This window comes from Anomaloglossus baeobatrachus, chromosome 1 (genome assembly GCF_048569485.1).
Source record: "Anomaloglossus baeobatrachus isolate aAnoBae1 chromosome 1, aAnoBae1.hap1, whole genome shotgun sequence".
NCBI lineage: Eukaryota > Metazoa > Chordata > Amphibia > Anura > Aromobatidae > Anomaloglossus > Anomaloglossus baeobatrachus.
Genome location: NC_134353.1, coordinates 334,103,155 through 334,117,136, shown reverse-complemented (window position 1 = coordinate 334,117,136; position 13,982 = coordinate 334,103,155). Strand labels below are relative to the sequence as shown.

At 44.6% G+C, this 13,982-nt stretch overlaps 1 protein-coding gene across 1 annotated transcript; it reads right to left on the bottom strand.

The window, feature by feature from the left end:
* Positions 1-3,587: 3,587 nt before the first annotated feature.
* On the bottom strand, positions 3,588-13,874 carry CCNG2 (cyclin G2). Its single transcript, XM_075352156.1, has 8 exons — positions 13,684-13,874; positions 13,141-13,285; positions 11,351-11,488; positions 10,980-11,230; positions 9,076-9,154; positions 8,893-8,991; positions 7,881-8,086; positions 3,588-5,938 (listed from the first exon to the last, which is right to left on the bottom strand). Exons 2-8 carry the CDS (start codon positions 13,276-13,278, stop codon positions 5,800-5,802), a joined length of 1,050 nt encoding a protein of 349 aa, XP_075208271.1. The 5' UTR covers positions 13,279-13,285; positions 13,684-13,874; the 3' UTR covers positions 3,588-5,799.
* Positions 13,875-13,982: the final 108 nt, after the last annotated feature.

Here is a 13,982-nt window from a genome sequence, read left to right as displayed (position 1 = left end):
GACAGTCCTGCTGGATCCGGAATGGCGGACCATGATACATGGACGTCTGAGATCTGCCTCAGGGCTCGTACCCATGACCGATTTTCTCGTTGAAGAGCTATATGTGGTTTTTCACAGATAGCACTTCTGCATGTCCATTTTTTTCCCCCCTCAGACTGAGTGGTCCACGGAAAAAATCAAGAGACCTGTCCAATTTTGATGTGTGTCATATCGGAATGGGTAAAGCAAGTCTATGGGTCCAAGAAAAAAAAAAAATGGCCAGTAATCGGATGTTATAGTAGTATGGATTTTCATAGACTGACAGAGGAGACAAAATGGAGAAGGTGGATAAATTATTTTTTTTCCCTCTCCACATCCATGGAAATCTCACTCTGATCAGAATGATCAGATGTTTTTTCTTGGATGTGGAGAAAACAGTGTGTCCGTACCCTCAGACTGATACTGCACTAGATCACCCCTATATCTGCCACCTCTGCGGTCCAAAAGTTGTAACTACAGAGGGATGCAATGTCAACAGTGTACTTCACCGCTCTAGTCAGCCAGCCACTGAGCGCAGCATCGCGTGCCACCAACCTCTACATGAGCTCTGAAACTGACTAGAGCGGTGACATATTGACATGGCTCAGCTAATTACAACACTGGAACCACAGTGGCAGCAAGAAGCTGACAATGGATCGGAGGGGGTCAGGTAAGAGTACCTGAGGAGTTTATATTATGTACATTTTGCACTTTGGATTCAGCTTTACTGAAAGTGGATATCCCTTTAATATAAATGGGCTGTGGGCCCATTTTTCAGTCGCAACATGGTACTGCATATCAGAGTGGGACGGAGCCATAAATCTCTCAGATCTCCTTCGGAGCTCAGCATTCTCATACTATGTGCCCACACTTAGACACAGGAGGGACACACGCAGTGCTCTCAGAAGTGATGGTGGAGTGAAGGTGATCTGGACCTATACTGCTTATCACGCGAGTGCTAGTAACAGCCCCGCACAGGCAGCGAGATGTCAGCAGACTGAGGCTCTGTGCCCACATTGCGTATTTGCATGCAGTTAAGCTGCAGTGCAATACGCAGCATAACTGTGCAGGGGACGTAGGACGCGTGCAATCTATGAAGATTGTGCATAATCCACGCGCACGTTGCGTTTTAGAACGCAGTAATTTGCATGCTGCCAAATTGCTGCATTCTAAAAAGCAACATGTCACTTATTCTGTGCGCTTTGGATGCTCTATGGTGGGGGCTGCATCCAGAGCGCATGAAATCGGCTTTTTCACTGCATACATTACGCAGTGTTTCTGCAGCGATTTGAAGCGCACATGTGCTGTTCAAATCTCTGCAGAAATTTCTGCAGGGACACAACACGGGCACATAGGCTTAGAAATCCAGCACAGAACCAGGCTCCTACTGATGACCAGTCTGTTTGCACAGGCTGCTACCAGCACTGGCTTGATAAAGAGATAGCACATGTAGGTCCAGAGTCCCACTTGCGAGTGACTCACGTAATACGCGCGAGTCTCTCATTGCATCACCCGGCACTTGCCGTGCACTCTCCTGACAGGAGCAGGTCAGCTTCATGCATTTCTATGCTGCTGAAATGCTCCTGTCCCGAGAGCAGCCGGCCGTGCCAGGTGATGCAATGAGAGACTCGCGCGTATTACACGAGTCACTTGCAAGTGTAAGGGTACCTTCACACTTTAGCGATGCAGCAGCGATCCGACCAGCGATCTGACCTGGTCAGGATCGCTGCTGCATTGCTACATGGTCGCTGGTCAGCTGTCAAACAGGCAGATCTCACCAGCGACCAGCCCCCAGCGACGTGCAAGCGACGCTGCACTTGCACGGAGCCGGCGTCTGGAAGCTCCGGACACTGGTAACTAAGGTAAACATCGGGTATGGTTACCTGATGTTTACCTTAGTTACCAGCTCACACCGCTTAACTTAGTGTGTGCAGGGAGCAGGAGCCGGCACGAGAGCTGCGGAGGCTGGTAACGAAGGTAAATATCGGGTAACCACCTTGGTTACCCGATGTTTACCTTGGTAACAGCTTAGCGCAGGCTGTCAGACACCGGCTCCTGCTCCCTTCACATTCAGGATTGTTGCTCTCTCGCTGTCACACACAGCGATGTGTGCTTATCAGCGGGAGAGCAAGAATAAAAAAAACGAGCCAGGGCTGTGTGTAACGAGCAGCGATCTCACAGCAGGGGCCAGATCGCTGCTCAGTGTCACACACAGCGAGATCGCTAATGAGGTCACAAAAAACGTGACTCAGCAGCGATCTCAGTAGCGATCTCGCTGTGTGTGAAGTACCCCTAACTCCGGACTAATATGTGCTCTTATCTGCAGTGCTGAGTGCAGGCAGACATCGGGAGCTGCAGCAAACCACACTGGGAGGGGAAGAGGGGGGGGGGGGGGGTGACGTCACTAGCAAGAGATGGAGGCCGCTTAAACCTCTTCATGGCTCATCCTCCTCCTGCTGCGCCTGTCCACTTAAGGCTACAGTTCCACTTGCGTTTTGCACGGATGAGTGCAATCCGATAAAACATCGGACTGCAATCGCACCAGTGCAAAACTATGAGGCAGTGTCAATCTGCGATTGATTTCTTATTCCATATCGGCCAGAGAAAAGAAAAATCGCAGCATGCTGCGTTTGGCAGCGAATCTCGTCTCATGCATCCCCATATAAGTCTATGGATGCGTGTGAAACCACACTGCACTTGCATGTCATTCGACCACAGTACGATATACGAAGAGACAGGCAGCGGAGATGGGGAGAATGTGCTCCCTCCCTCTTCTTCGCAGCTGTGATACAATCGCAAAAATCGTCGCATGACCCTCGGCTGACGCTTACAGGAGAGGGTCATTCGCATATGCGCAAGTGGAAGCATACCCTTACAAGTTAATACGGCACCAGGGAGGCAGAGACCCGTGCAACCCACCTATGGCTCAAAGCTTTTGGTTTTGGGGGGGGGGGGGGGAGCCTGCTCCAAGTATCACTTTACTTAAGTCCTATAGACAATTGAGTGGAGCTGCACAAATTCATGCATCACTCCATTCAGATGGGATGCAATACCTTACTTACCTTATTCCTCACTTCTAAACTGCCATCAGACATCACTGGTTCCCATTGAAGGGGGGGGGGGGGTCACAATCTAGATTCCAACCAGTGCAACCCATGCAAACACAGGGAGAGCACAAACTACATGCACATGTCCTAGGTGGGATTTGAACCCAGCAATGCAAGCCTACAGTGCTAGATACCATGCTGCCCATATTTCACAACTTTTAAAGGCAGTGTGCCATCACACAATCTTAATTCACTGGCAGGTTGCTCATTTTCCTTGCAGTGGCTGCAATGATCTTACATGAGCATCCATTGAGTCAAAGTAGAGACTCGCTAGACTAGGTGCCTGCGCAGTAGACCTCCCCATGATGTCCATGTGCGTTTGTTGGAATAAAGATGCAATGGACAACTCTTAACTTCATTGCACTTTACATTGCTATACTTTATAGGATCTGGTCAATTGTCTATCATAACAAAACCAAAACATCTGCCCTCCCCCATGTAAATTACAAGTACAGACAAACGTGTAAAAGTAGGGTTTTTTTATTAGTTAGACTGTCAAAAAAAAAAAAACAACAAAACAGGACAGTCTAATATACAATATATGCATATGGAATAAATTAAATATCTACATGCCGTTTAACAAAATGCTACATACATGTACAAAAATAACTTTTTTTGTGTGCGTTTTAAATTTTACATTTTTTTATGTACATTTTTTTATTTACATGTTTCTGTACATTTGTTTTTGCACAAAAGATTTTAACATAAAGCACCATTCACATTTGTACCTTCAGACACACCTACATGACCAGACATGTAGAAATTGAACGTGTCCACTATTCACATTTTTAAACCAGATATACAGAACACAAGTACTATTTAGATTTTTTTTTTTTTTACATAACAGGAACCGTTAAAATAACACTCCCATTAGTTTGGCATCGAGAAAGCAAATCATCATTGGAGAAATTATTAACAAAGACTTGTTTACTACTGTATTTTATATTACTAAATTCTGAATATTTCTTTGCTTGGAATAATTTTGTTTGCTAGGTCCTTTAGCGTATATAACATTGCAGAGCAAACGCGCTTGCCAAAGCAAACCTATTATGTGTATGTGTAAACTAGCACTATATCCGCAAGGAAAAGCATGGTGATGATTAAATTAAGCTTTAAGGCTATGTGCGCACTAGAAAGTGACTATTTCTTCAGAAAAAAAAAAAAAAAAAAATGGACCCTCTTAAAGAATCTCACACCTGCGGTAAAAAAAAAAAACAAAAAACAAAAAACGCAACGAAATCGTGTGTTTACCACGGCTTGCTGCAGATTTGCCTCAAGTTGGTCCCCGCGGATTTTTACCATTATCTAAGTGACATGCACATTAATTCAGCAGTGGAAAATCTGCGGGTTTAAAAAAAAAAAAAAAAAAAAAAAAAAAGTATGCACACAGTTTTTTTTTTTTTTCTTAAAAAACGCTCTAGGATTTGCTGGGGATCGACTGCAGAAATGTTAGACATTTTCTGCAGCAATTCCGCGGCAAATCTGCAGTGTGCGCACAGGGCCTAAAACAAGAGTATCTATCACTGGTCTGACAACTTCTATAAATGTAAATGAATGAATAAAAATGGCAGCCCCAGACAGGTGATCGGTACTCCAACGGTATGTGCAAAACAAGGCGGAAAAAGCAGCAAAAATAGTTAGCATATGTACTGCAAAATCAAAACGACTTTTCACTGCTTAAGGCTTCAAAAGCCATAAAGGGGGAAGAAGGGAGAAAAAAGAACAAAAAAAAAAAAAACACACAACACAGTAAATCTGCAAAAAAACGTGAAGTGCACATAGCGGGAAAGATACTCCGGCACTTGGGATGCTATCGAAAAAGGTCTATGTCTAAAATCGTGGCACTAGTTGCAAAGACTATCCTGTAGTAGCAGCTGCCAAGGGCATTACACAGAGGGTACTTAGCTGCTCCTTTCGTGACATGAGTAACAGAAAAATATATGTCCCCACTTTATTATTAACACCATATTTTCTGAGGTTAGCCTCTGAAATGTTTTATATTCAGCCACTACAAATCCTGGTCCAAGCTCTGCAGGCTCCAATCTGTTGGCCGGTATCCTTCAACTTTCAAGGCCCATGATTGTCAGGTGTGCAAGTATGTTCTACTGTGTGCGCCAAAAAGGGATCTCAAGGGGTGCACGATTACAAGCCCTGCAGTATATTAACCATTCCAGATAAGTCTTTGGGAATTGTTCTAAAGTCACTAATCAATTTGTGGGTAGAACACTTAACAGTTCCTTTAACCGTAGAATGCATACCTGGGGCCTCGCAGGCCTGCTAGGTTACTTGATTTCTATGGTTGCGCGTTCTAGGGTTAACAAGATTGCACTGTAATACATTAAACAAAACTAATTGATCTATGGAATGTAGAAGTAAACTGAGCGGCAGATCGGTCAGAACAGATTAATAAGAATGAAAATATAAAATGAAATATATTGCAACCACTGTAGTAAATACAAAGAGGGAGAAAGCCAAACTGATCAGGTTCAAGAAATAAAGAGACTGAACATGGGAGCATCGGAGGGAACAAACTGCTAGAGCAAAAAAACAACCAATATGTTGGCATTTTTAAATATTCATCTTGTGTAAGCAAATAAAACTAATCTCAGACTTCATCCACAGCATACCGCAGTACAATGACATTACATGCATATAAAAATGGTATTATCCTTTGCTACAAAGGGTAGAGGTGACGACTACGACATTTCAATTTTGGCTTGTAATCATCAAAAAAGAAAGACGCCTCAAGGTCACTTGGAGGAGAGCTGCTCAGACAGTCTTCCCCGCTGCTCATATCTTCACACGAATCCTCACTAAAAAGGTAGAAAAGTCAATTAGTACCATTTTCCAAAGGTTCCAATCTATAGACACGGTCCAGAACACCCCCACTATATCTCAAGCTAGATAACAGATGGCCACCAATGAACGGCATCTTCACCACTGTCCTAATGGCAGTACAAGCTGTCAAGTGCCCAGTCAGGCCGCACACTGATTATCTGGCACTTAATGTGCTTTGTCTGACATTACGTAAGGCTCAAGAACATAAAAGTTTCCTACAGATACTAGAAGCGTTTTCTCCAGCCCGAGAAGAACATTCAAGTTCTTTGGAGACATCAGTTACAATGTACGCCAGATTTCTGAAAAGGGTTTAGTATTTAGATTCCTGCAGCTAAAAATTGCAGGTTTCACAGTATAAGGCTACGTGCGCACGTTGCGTACAGTCACTGCAGAAATTTCTGCAGCGATCTGAACAGCACATGTGCGCTTTAAATCGCTGCAGAAATGTCCGTAGTGAAAAAAAAAATAAAAAAATGCCGATTCCATGCGCTCTGCATGCAGCTCCTGCCATAGACAGAGCAGGAGCTGACGGCAAAGCGCACGGAAGTAGTGACATGTCACTTCTTAGAACGCAGCGCTTCGGCAGAAGCTGAAGCGCTGCGCTCTAAAACGCCACGTGCGCACGGCCCCTGCACAATCTCCATAGACTGTGCAGGGGACGCAGGACGCATGCAGTTACACTGCGCTACAAAGCGCAGCGCAACTGCATGTATTTACGCAACGTGCGCACATAGCCTAACCCCTTCTCATTCCCTGTTTGCCCCCCATTAAAATAAAATCTAATACTCACCTCCCATGATGATGCCGTTCCAGCAATCGATCTTCCAGGGCTCACGTGAGGTTGTGATGTCCTGTAAACCCCCTCACACAATTACCGCTGGTTTCACTGTCCCCACCTTCAGTAATCAACAGGAAGTGAGAGCCGCGACGAGCTGCTTACTTCCTGTTAATTACTTATATGTCTGAAGGCGGGAAGAGGGGAGTAGGTGCTGATTGGGCAAGGGACGCCACAACCTCATGTGAGCCCGGGAGATAGACTGCCGACACACTGCTGGAATAACGCAGTCATGGTAGGAAGGTATAAGTTTTGTTTATGGGGGCAAACCTGGGGAATAAGAGGGGGTTGTCCAGTAGTGGACAACCCCTTTAAGGCTTTTCTCAGACAGGACCCCCAATAACCGCACTGAACCACAACTATCACTTTTTTCCATGAAATTATAAGTTTTTGCTACCCATCTGAGAGCAATAGGATATAGAGGCAGAGACCCCAATTCCAACAATGTCAGCTGCTTGCTGTAATTTTGATAAAAATCAGTTTTACCTGCTGCAGATCTACCAGTTCTCTGAATGCAGAGCTTAATATAAACACACACCACACACACACACACACACACACACACACACACACACCTTTCTGTGTATACTATGCATGGGCAAAAAGCTTCCCATCAGTGATGGATGAATATGGTGGACTATAAGGCAGCCGGCTTATTAGTCCTCAAATGAATGCTTTATCAACAGGATATCACTAGAAGACAGCAGCTAAAGTGGAGATTTTATAAAAACTACAGCAAGCAGCCCAGTAAGTGAGATTAGCTGGAGTCAGGGACTCTCTCTACATTATGCTGTTAGATTAAGAGGTTAAAATACAGCTTTAAAAACAGAGTCACCCATTTCTTAGTTTTTACTATTTCATCTAAGTTTTCAAGGAGAAACAGCAGGTACTATAGGGAGTAACCAATCTTATCTCACCGCCTTGAAAGACAAGACTACCAGTTTATAACTGTACTAATATTAGAGACCAGCAATTGAAAATTATAGGAAGAAGATGTGATGAAGGCCGCCATTTCCGGTTTATGCACACTTTTCTGTACATTACAGCAGGTTTGAGTAATATGAACATTTGCCAGCCCATACCTCTCGCTCTCATTCATATAGCCATACTCAGGAATAGTGGGCAGCTCGGGAACACTGTAGTAACTGTTATGCAGGTTCTGTGCGGTGCGTCTCGAGACAATCCATACTAGCTTCTTGTGATCGGGTTTGCAGCATTCTGGAGAGGAATAGTCTGCTAGACATTTTGATACCAGCTCCCGCCAGTAAAGCATGTCTTTGTCATTAACCTAGGAAAAAAGATTATTATTATTATTTATATTTTATAATTATTTGTATTATTAATAGATCATTTACAGAAATTGTAAGAAATTAAATTGAGTTGAACTAACTTGTACATACTGTATTAAGAACTACTGTATAAACAGAAGTGTCCCATAATAAGGACTCATCTCTGCCATTACTGTATGAAAGGGAATATATCCCCTAATCTGAGAGCAGTATAATGTAGAGACAGAGACCCTGATTCCAGTGAGGTGTCACTTACTGGGCTGCTTGCTGCAGTTTTGATAAAATCACTGTTTTAAATCAGCAGATTATCACTAGAGAACTTGCTGCCATGTAGTCCTCTATAATCATGAGCTCTGTATAACCTCACCCACACATCTAATTGGCAACTTTCTGCCTATGCAGAGTGTACACAGTCAGATATCAATCAGTAGTCTGGGAGGGGGGGGGGGGGGTTACACAGAGCTCAGCAGTCAGAGAATTAGTAGATCAGGAGCAGATCAAAAGGGATTTTTATCAAAACAGCACTGGAATCAGTGTCTCTGCCCCTAAATAACGCCGATCTCAGATGTGGTAGTAAAAACTTGGTGAGCGATCCCTTTAAGCAGAGCATTCTTCTAGAGCATACATAACCACCCAACAATTTCAGTACAATTTCTTAATCTGCTCATAACAGGGCACTATTTTTAATCATAACTGGAATGTCTTTATAAGTACATGTCATGTATTACTCAATACTGGAGATAATTACCATACACCCAGGTTATCCTTGGGATAGGATCCCCCGGGCAGATTCCGCTTTAATTACCTTTGAATGCTTTTGTACACGTAGTGCTATTTCAAATAGTTCTAGAGACTTCAACGTTTCTACTTCGAGGGTAAGAAGGCACAGGGCTAACACTGAGGGCTGGAGAAAGACAAAAGGAACGTCAGTCATCAGCATCTTAGAGACATCAGTGTCAGGAAACAAAAACACAAGAACTATACTTACTTTTGCTTTGGAAAAAATGAGCCGGCAGTTACAAGCTTTCAGCTGTGCTTCCAGTTTCTCAAGGCTCAATACTTCTTTCCTGCAGAACAGAAACCCCATTATATGAAATTGCCAATTCATGGAAACAAAAGCTAAAATATTTCAGAGATTACACCTCCCCTAAGTGTTTACCTTCTCCTTGCCATCGTCACTACATTATAGGATAAGACTCCTGGTTATATAAGGAGTAACATGATTGAGCTGGTAAGAGTAGCAGGTAATAACAGGTCAGTACCTGAGGGCAGTCTGTACCAGCAAAGCACTGGGGAGAAGCAATTACTCTTGTAAGGTCTGGAGCAATTACTGTTAGCTTGCCTACATTACTACGGGCATTCAATAAGATACTGGGGAATACAGTAGAACCTTGGTTAACGAGAACAATCCGTTCTGGGACTGTGCTTGTTAGCCAAGTTACTCGTTCAGCAAAGCAAGATTTCCCATAGGAAATCATTGCAATGCAGACAATTCGTCCCACAACTTGTCAAAAGTCCCATTCAGGTCCCCTATTGTGTCATCACACACACACTATGCTCACCTTACCGTTCCATCGCCGGCCTCCTGGGACTTTGTTCTCCGGTACAGGCTGTGTATCGGGTTACCAGAACGACGAAGGAGGAACTTCCGCTGCCAGAGCGCTGACGTCAAAGGCAGGAGTTGCTTGCCTCTGATTGGCCAGCGCGCTGCCTTTCAGTAGCGTCTGACAGGGGAACTTCCTGCTTCGTCGCTATGGTTGCCGATGCACAGCCTGGAGTGGAGCTGCAAACTACAGGACCCAGGAGGCCGGCGATGGAACTGAAGGTACACATATTATGCTCACCTTACCTTCCATCACCGGCCTCCTGGATTTGTAGTTCGCTGCGAGGACGTCGCAATGAGAGCCGGCGGACTACAAGAACCAGGAGGCCAGCGGTGGAACGGAAGGTAAGGTGAGCATAATAGTGTGTGTGTGTGTGTGTGTGTGTGTGTGTGTGTGTGTGTGTGTGTGTGTGTGTGTGTGTGTGTGTGTGTGTGTGTGTGTGTGTGTGTGTGGACTGCAAGAGCGGGTCAGAGCGCGGTGGATGTACGGAACCGGAAGTGTGTGCGGTGAGTATTTTGCTCATACAGCAAAGCTTTCTCGTAAACCGGGTTACAAATTTACAGAAAGCTTTGCATGTTAAGCGAAATTCTCGTTAAGTGGGTTACTCGTTAAGTGGAGGTTCCACTGTATACTTGGCATACCCGCTGAGAACCTTTATGACGTGGCCCCTATGCTCATACAATTACAGCAGCCAGCCCTAAACAAAAACGCAACAATGACACTATACTAATGATAGGCCACCCATGCACAAGGGCTGGTAAACCTCTTTAGTCAAGCCTGTGCTTGCAGATGTACCAAACTGAATACTAAGGCTGCTTTCATATATCAATTTTCTGCCATTCGGCAAAATCCGACAAAAACAGATCTGGTGTCTGTTGCCGCCGGATCCGTTTTTTTCCCCCCATAGACTTCTATTAGAGACGGATGGCCTTGCGTTCCATCCGGCTTTTGCTTGTCCGGCGGCCGGATGGAATGCTGAAGGAATTTTTTTTTTGTCTCCGGTGAAAAAACGTATCCGGCACCGTATGGCGTGTTTTATAATGGAAGCCTATGGACACCGGATCTGGCAAAAACCCGGATCCGGCCGCCAGATCCGGTTTTGTGAACTGAGCATGCTCAGTATCACAACGGATCCGTCAAAAAACTGATGCAACTGATCCATTTTTTCCGCCGGATCCGTCACATCAGTTTTTTCAACAGATTGGGCCCCATGGCAAAAACCTAATATGTGAAAGCAGCCTAAAAGTGTAGCAATACGCAAACCCATCTTATTACACGGCACACTCACCTCTCAGAGGAATGGCAGAGAACCATTGTGTGATATAAGTGCAAGAAGGTTAAGGCAGTGGTTGCTTTGAATTCAAAGTGCAATTTTTCTGAAATTATCTTCTCCATACGTTTAATGTCGGACACAGTGCATTTACATTGGCTGATGCGGATCACATCATGGACGGACGGGATGTCGCAGTCTTCTTCCACAACTCGTGCTGCCAACTGGAAGCAGCAAACACCAATACAAGAGAGGTGCTTGGGCTTCACCTGAACACAAACCAATAAATAAAATAAATATATATAACACACTCCCCTGGAGGGAGAAGAGCGAACATTTCCTAGGAAGAGGTCAAAATTCCTTTTGATGTTTAGTCCCTTTGTTTTTACCTTCATAATGGCCAAAAATCGATCCAAGATGTTCACAGCCAAGACAAAAGTCTCCATGCTTAAGCCAAAGAAGTTTGTTAGACTCCATAAATCTTCAACTTTTGCATTTCTTGATTTTGGACAGATTGTATTGTCATTCTGGAAAACACAAGGGATTACATGTCAGAGGTGTTAGGGATACCCAGAAGAGACAAGGGGAAAGGTTTCTACACTTAAGGGGCTGTCCATTACTCAGACAACCCCTTCTCAATCCAAATAACACATACTCACCTTCGGCGCCGTTCCACCACGGTGTACCAGTGTGGTGTCACGTGATCCAGACAGCCAATCAGTGGCTGATTCAATCTACCCACCCTCAGACATCACATACATCCAGAAGAAGCTGTGCTCTGACTTCCTCTGAAAGTAAGATTTATTCAAAGAAGAAGGTCGAGGTTTGCGTGAAGCGGCCACTGATTGATCGCAGGAATCATGTGACATCACACTGGTAAACAATCCCTGGAGAGTGTTGACAACACTGGAAAAGCATAGGCACCGGGAGTAGAAGTGTTATTTTAAAAAGGGGGAAAAAAAATACCCAAAACATTTGGATTGGAAGGGGCTGCCCAATTAGTGAACAAAGCCAAGAAGAAAACAAAAAAAAAAAATAAAAATAAAAATACAACAGATCATCTGTGAGATGTGCACTAATCAGAAAACCTAAACAGGGAACAAAGAAGGAAAAGGTCCAGCACTAAAAATTACCTCATTTAATGTATAAGAGAAAAAAAAGTGCAAACTGTGAACATTGAGGAGACAGACAAAAAAAAACCCACAGCTGGTTCTGGTTTACATGTTTCGAGGAACAACCTCTTAAATCATAACCAGGAGGTTATTCCTCGAAACACGTAAACCAAAACCAGGTGTGTTGTGTTATTTGTCTGTCTTCATATTCAGTTTGTATTTTTAATATGCATTAGATGAGTCAAGTTTCAGTGCTGGATCTTTTCCTTTTTGTATCTGCCCAATTAGTGGACAACCCCTTTAAGCATCTGACAACATCTGTATTGTGGTTTGAGTTAAAAATGAAACTGTTGTTCGGACTTGGAAAAATGGTCTTGTGATTAGCATAGTGCCCATTATTAGATAAGGGATTGATAGTGCTACTTTTTTCCCATGGAAAAGTGGTATTTTAGATAAAGGCTGTGACACAGATTTGAACATGTTCTTATAGGGAGGTAGGGGGGGGATGGGGTGTGTCTGACCCCCCCTCAAGAACAATGTTAATTTTCACGCTCATAATAAATAATTTTATTTATTTCTATAGCGCTATTAATTCCACAGCACTTTACATACATTGGTCATACTGTCCCCATTGGGGCTCACAATCTAAGGTCCCTATCTGTATGTTTTTGGAGTGTGGGAGGAAACCCACGCAAACACAGGGAGACCATACAAACGCCTTGCAGATGGTGTCCTTGGTGGGATTTGAACCCAGGACCCCAGCGCTACAAGACTGTAGTGCTAACCACTGAGCCACCGTATCGCCCATTTTAAGCAATGGATCTGATGATATAACATCCAAATGAAGGAGAAGACTTGTAGGATGCTCAGAAATGCCTTCGAGAAGGATAATCTCCGCTCGTAACCAATACAGCACACTTCTGTTAACCCGGCACCAATAAGACAACAAGTTCTCAAGGATCTCTACAATCAGATGGTCATAGAATATTTGTACGAGGATATCCAGGTCTAATGGCAGAGCAGTACAGGCAGCCCCCATTAATAAGCTGCCCCCCACCCCCTCTCACCTCTGCAGTGGACTCTAGAAGGATCAAGCCCTTCTCCCTGGGCTGGTACTTGTTTTCTTGCTCCAGGTGCACATTGAGCTGCTTCAGGAGCTTGAAGGCCTCGTTGCTGATGTGATCCATGGCTGCCAAATCCTTCATCTTGGATCTAAGATGGTAAAAAGTGCAAATAAACAACTCTGAGCTCCACCAAGTCCAAGCGATCAGCTGCTGGGGGCGGGGCCAAGGCGACAGGGGGCGGGGCTGGCGACAGATCACTTGTCACGTCCACAAAACGCAGGACAAAATACACATCTTCTCGGGTGGATTCCTTGTGTGCAGCGATCGAGGGATCAGATAAAGCAAATGTCACCTCCATAGCTCGGTCTCCACAGACTGGCCTCCCCGTCCCACACACAGATCTTACATGCGATGCTATACTGGGAGATCCCTCCACAGACATGTCCTGACTGATCGCTTCCCATAGAGAAGCCGCCATGTATACAATACAGCCATATAATGCACATAGACCCTAGCGGCACTGCAGCCGTACAGGATGGCGCTCACCTGCACGGATGTCATACACGGCGTCCTGTCAGCTCACAGCCGGGACACTGCCATCCTGGACGGACAGGTCAGCAGCCCCCGCGACCACCCAATGCTGCCATTCTACCGACTCCTCCGGGCTCTGCTCCGCTCTCTTCGCCTTGTTTTTGTTTCTGGTCCTTCAACGCCCTGGAGCATCAGACGTCACGAGGCGGAGGAATTTCTCTCCAGAACGAACACAAAGAACACGGTCTGACAGGAAAATAGTCCCCAGCAGCTCTATAAAGGGTTTACGTACTCTCTAGTGTTATTGAAGCTAA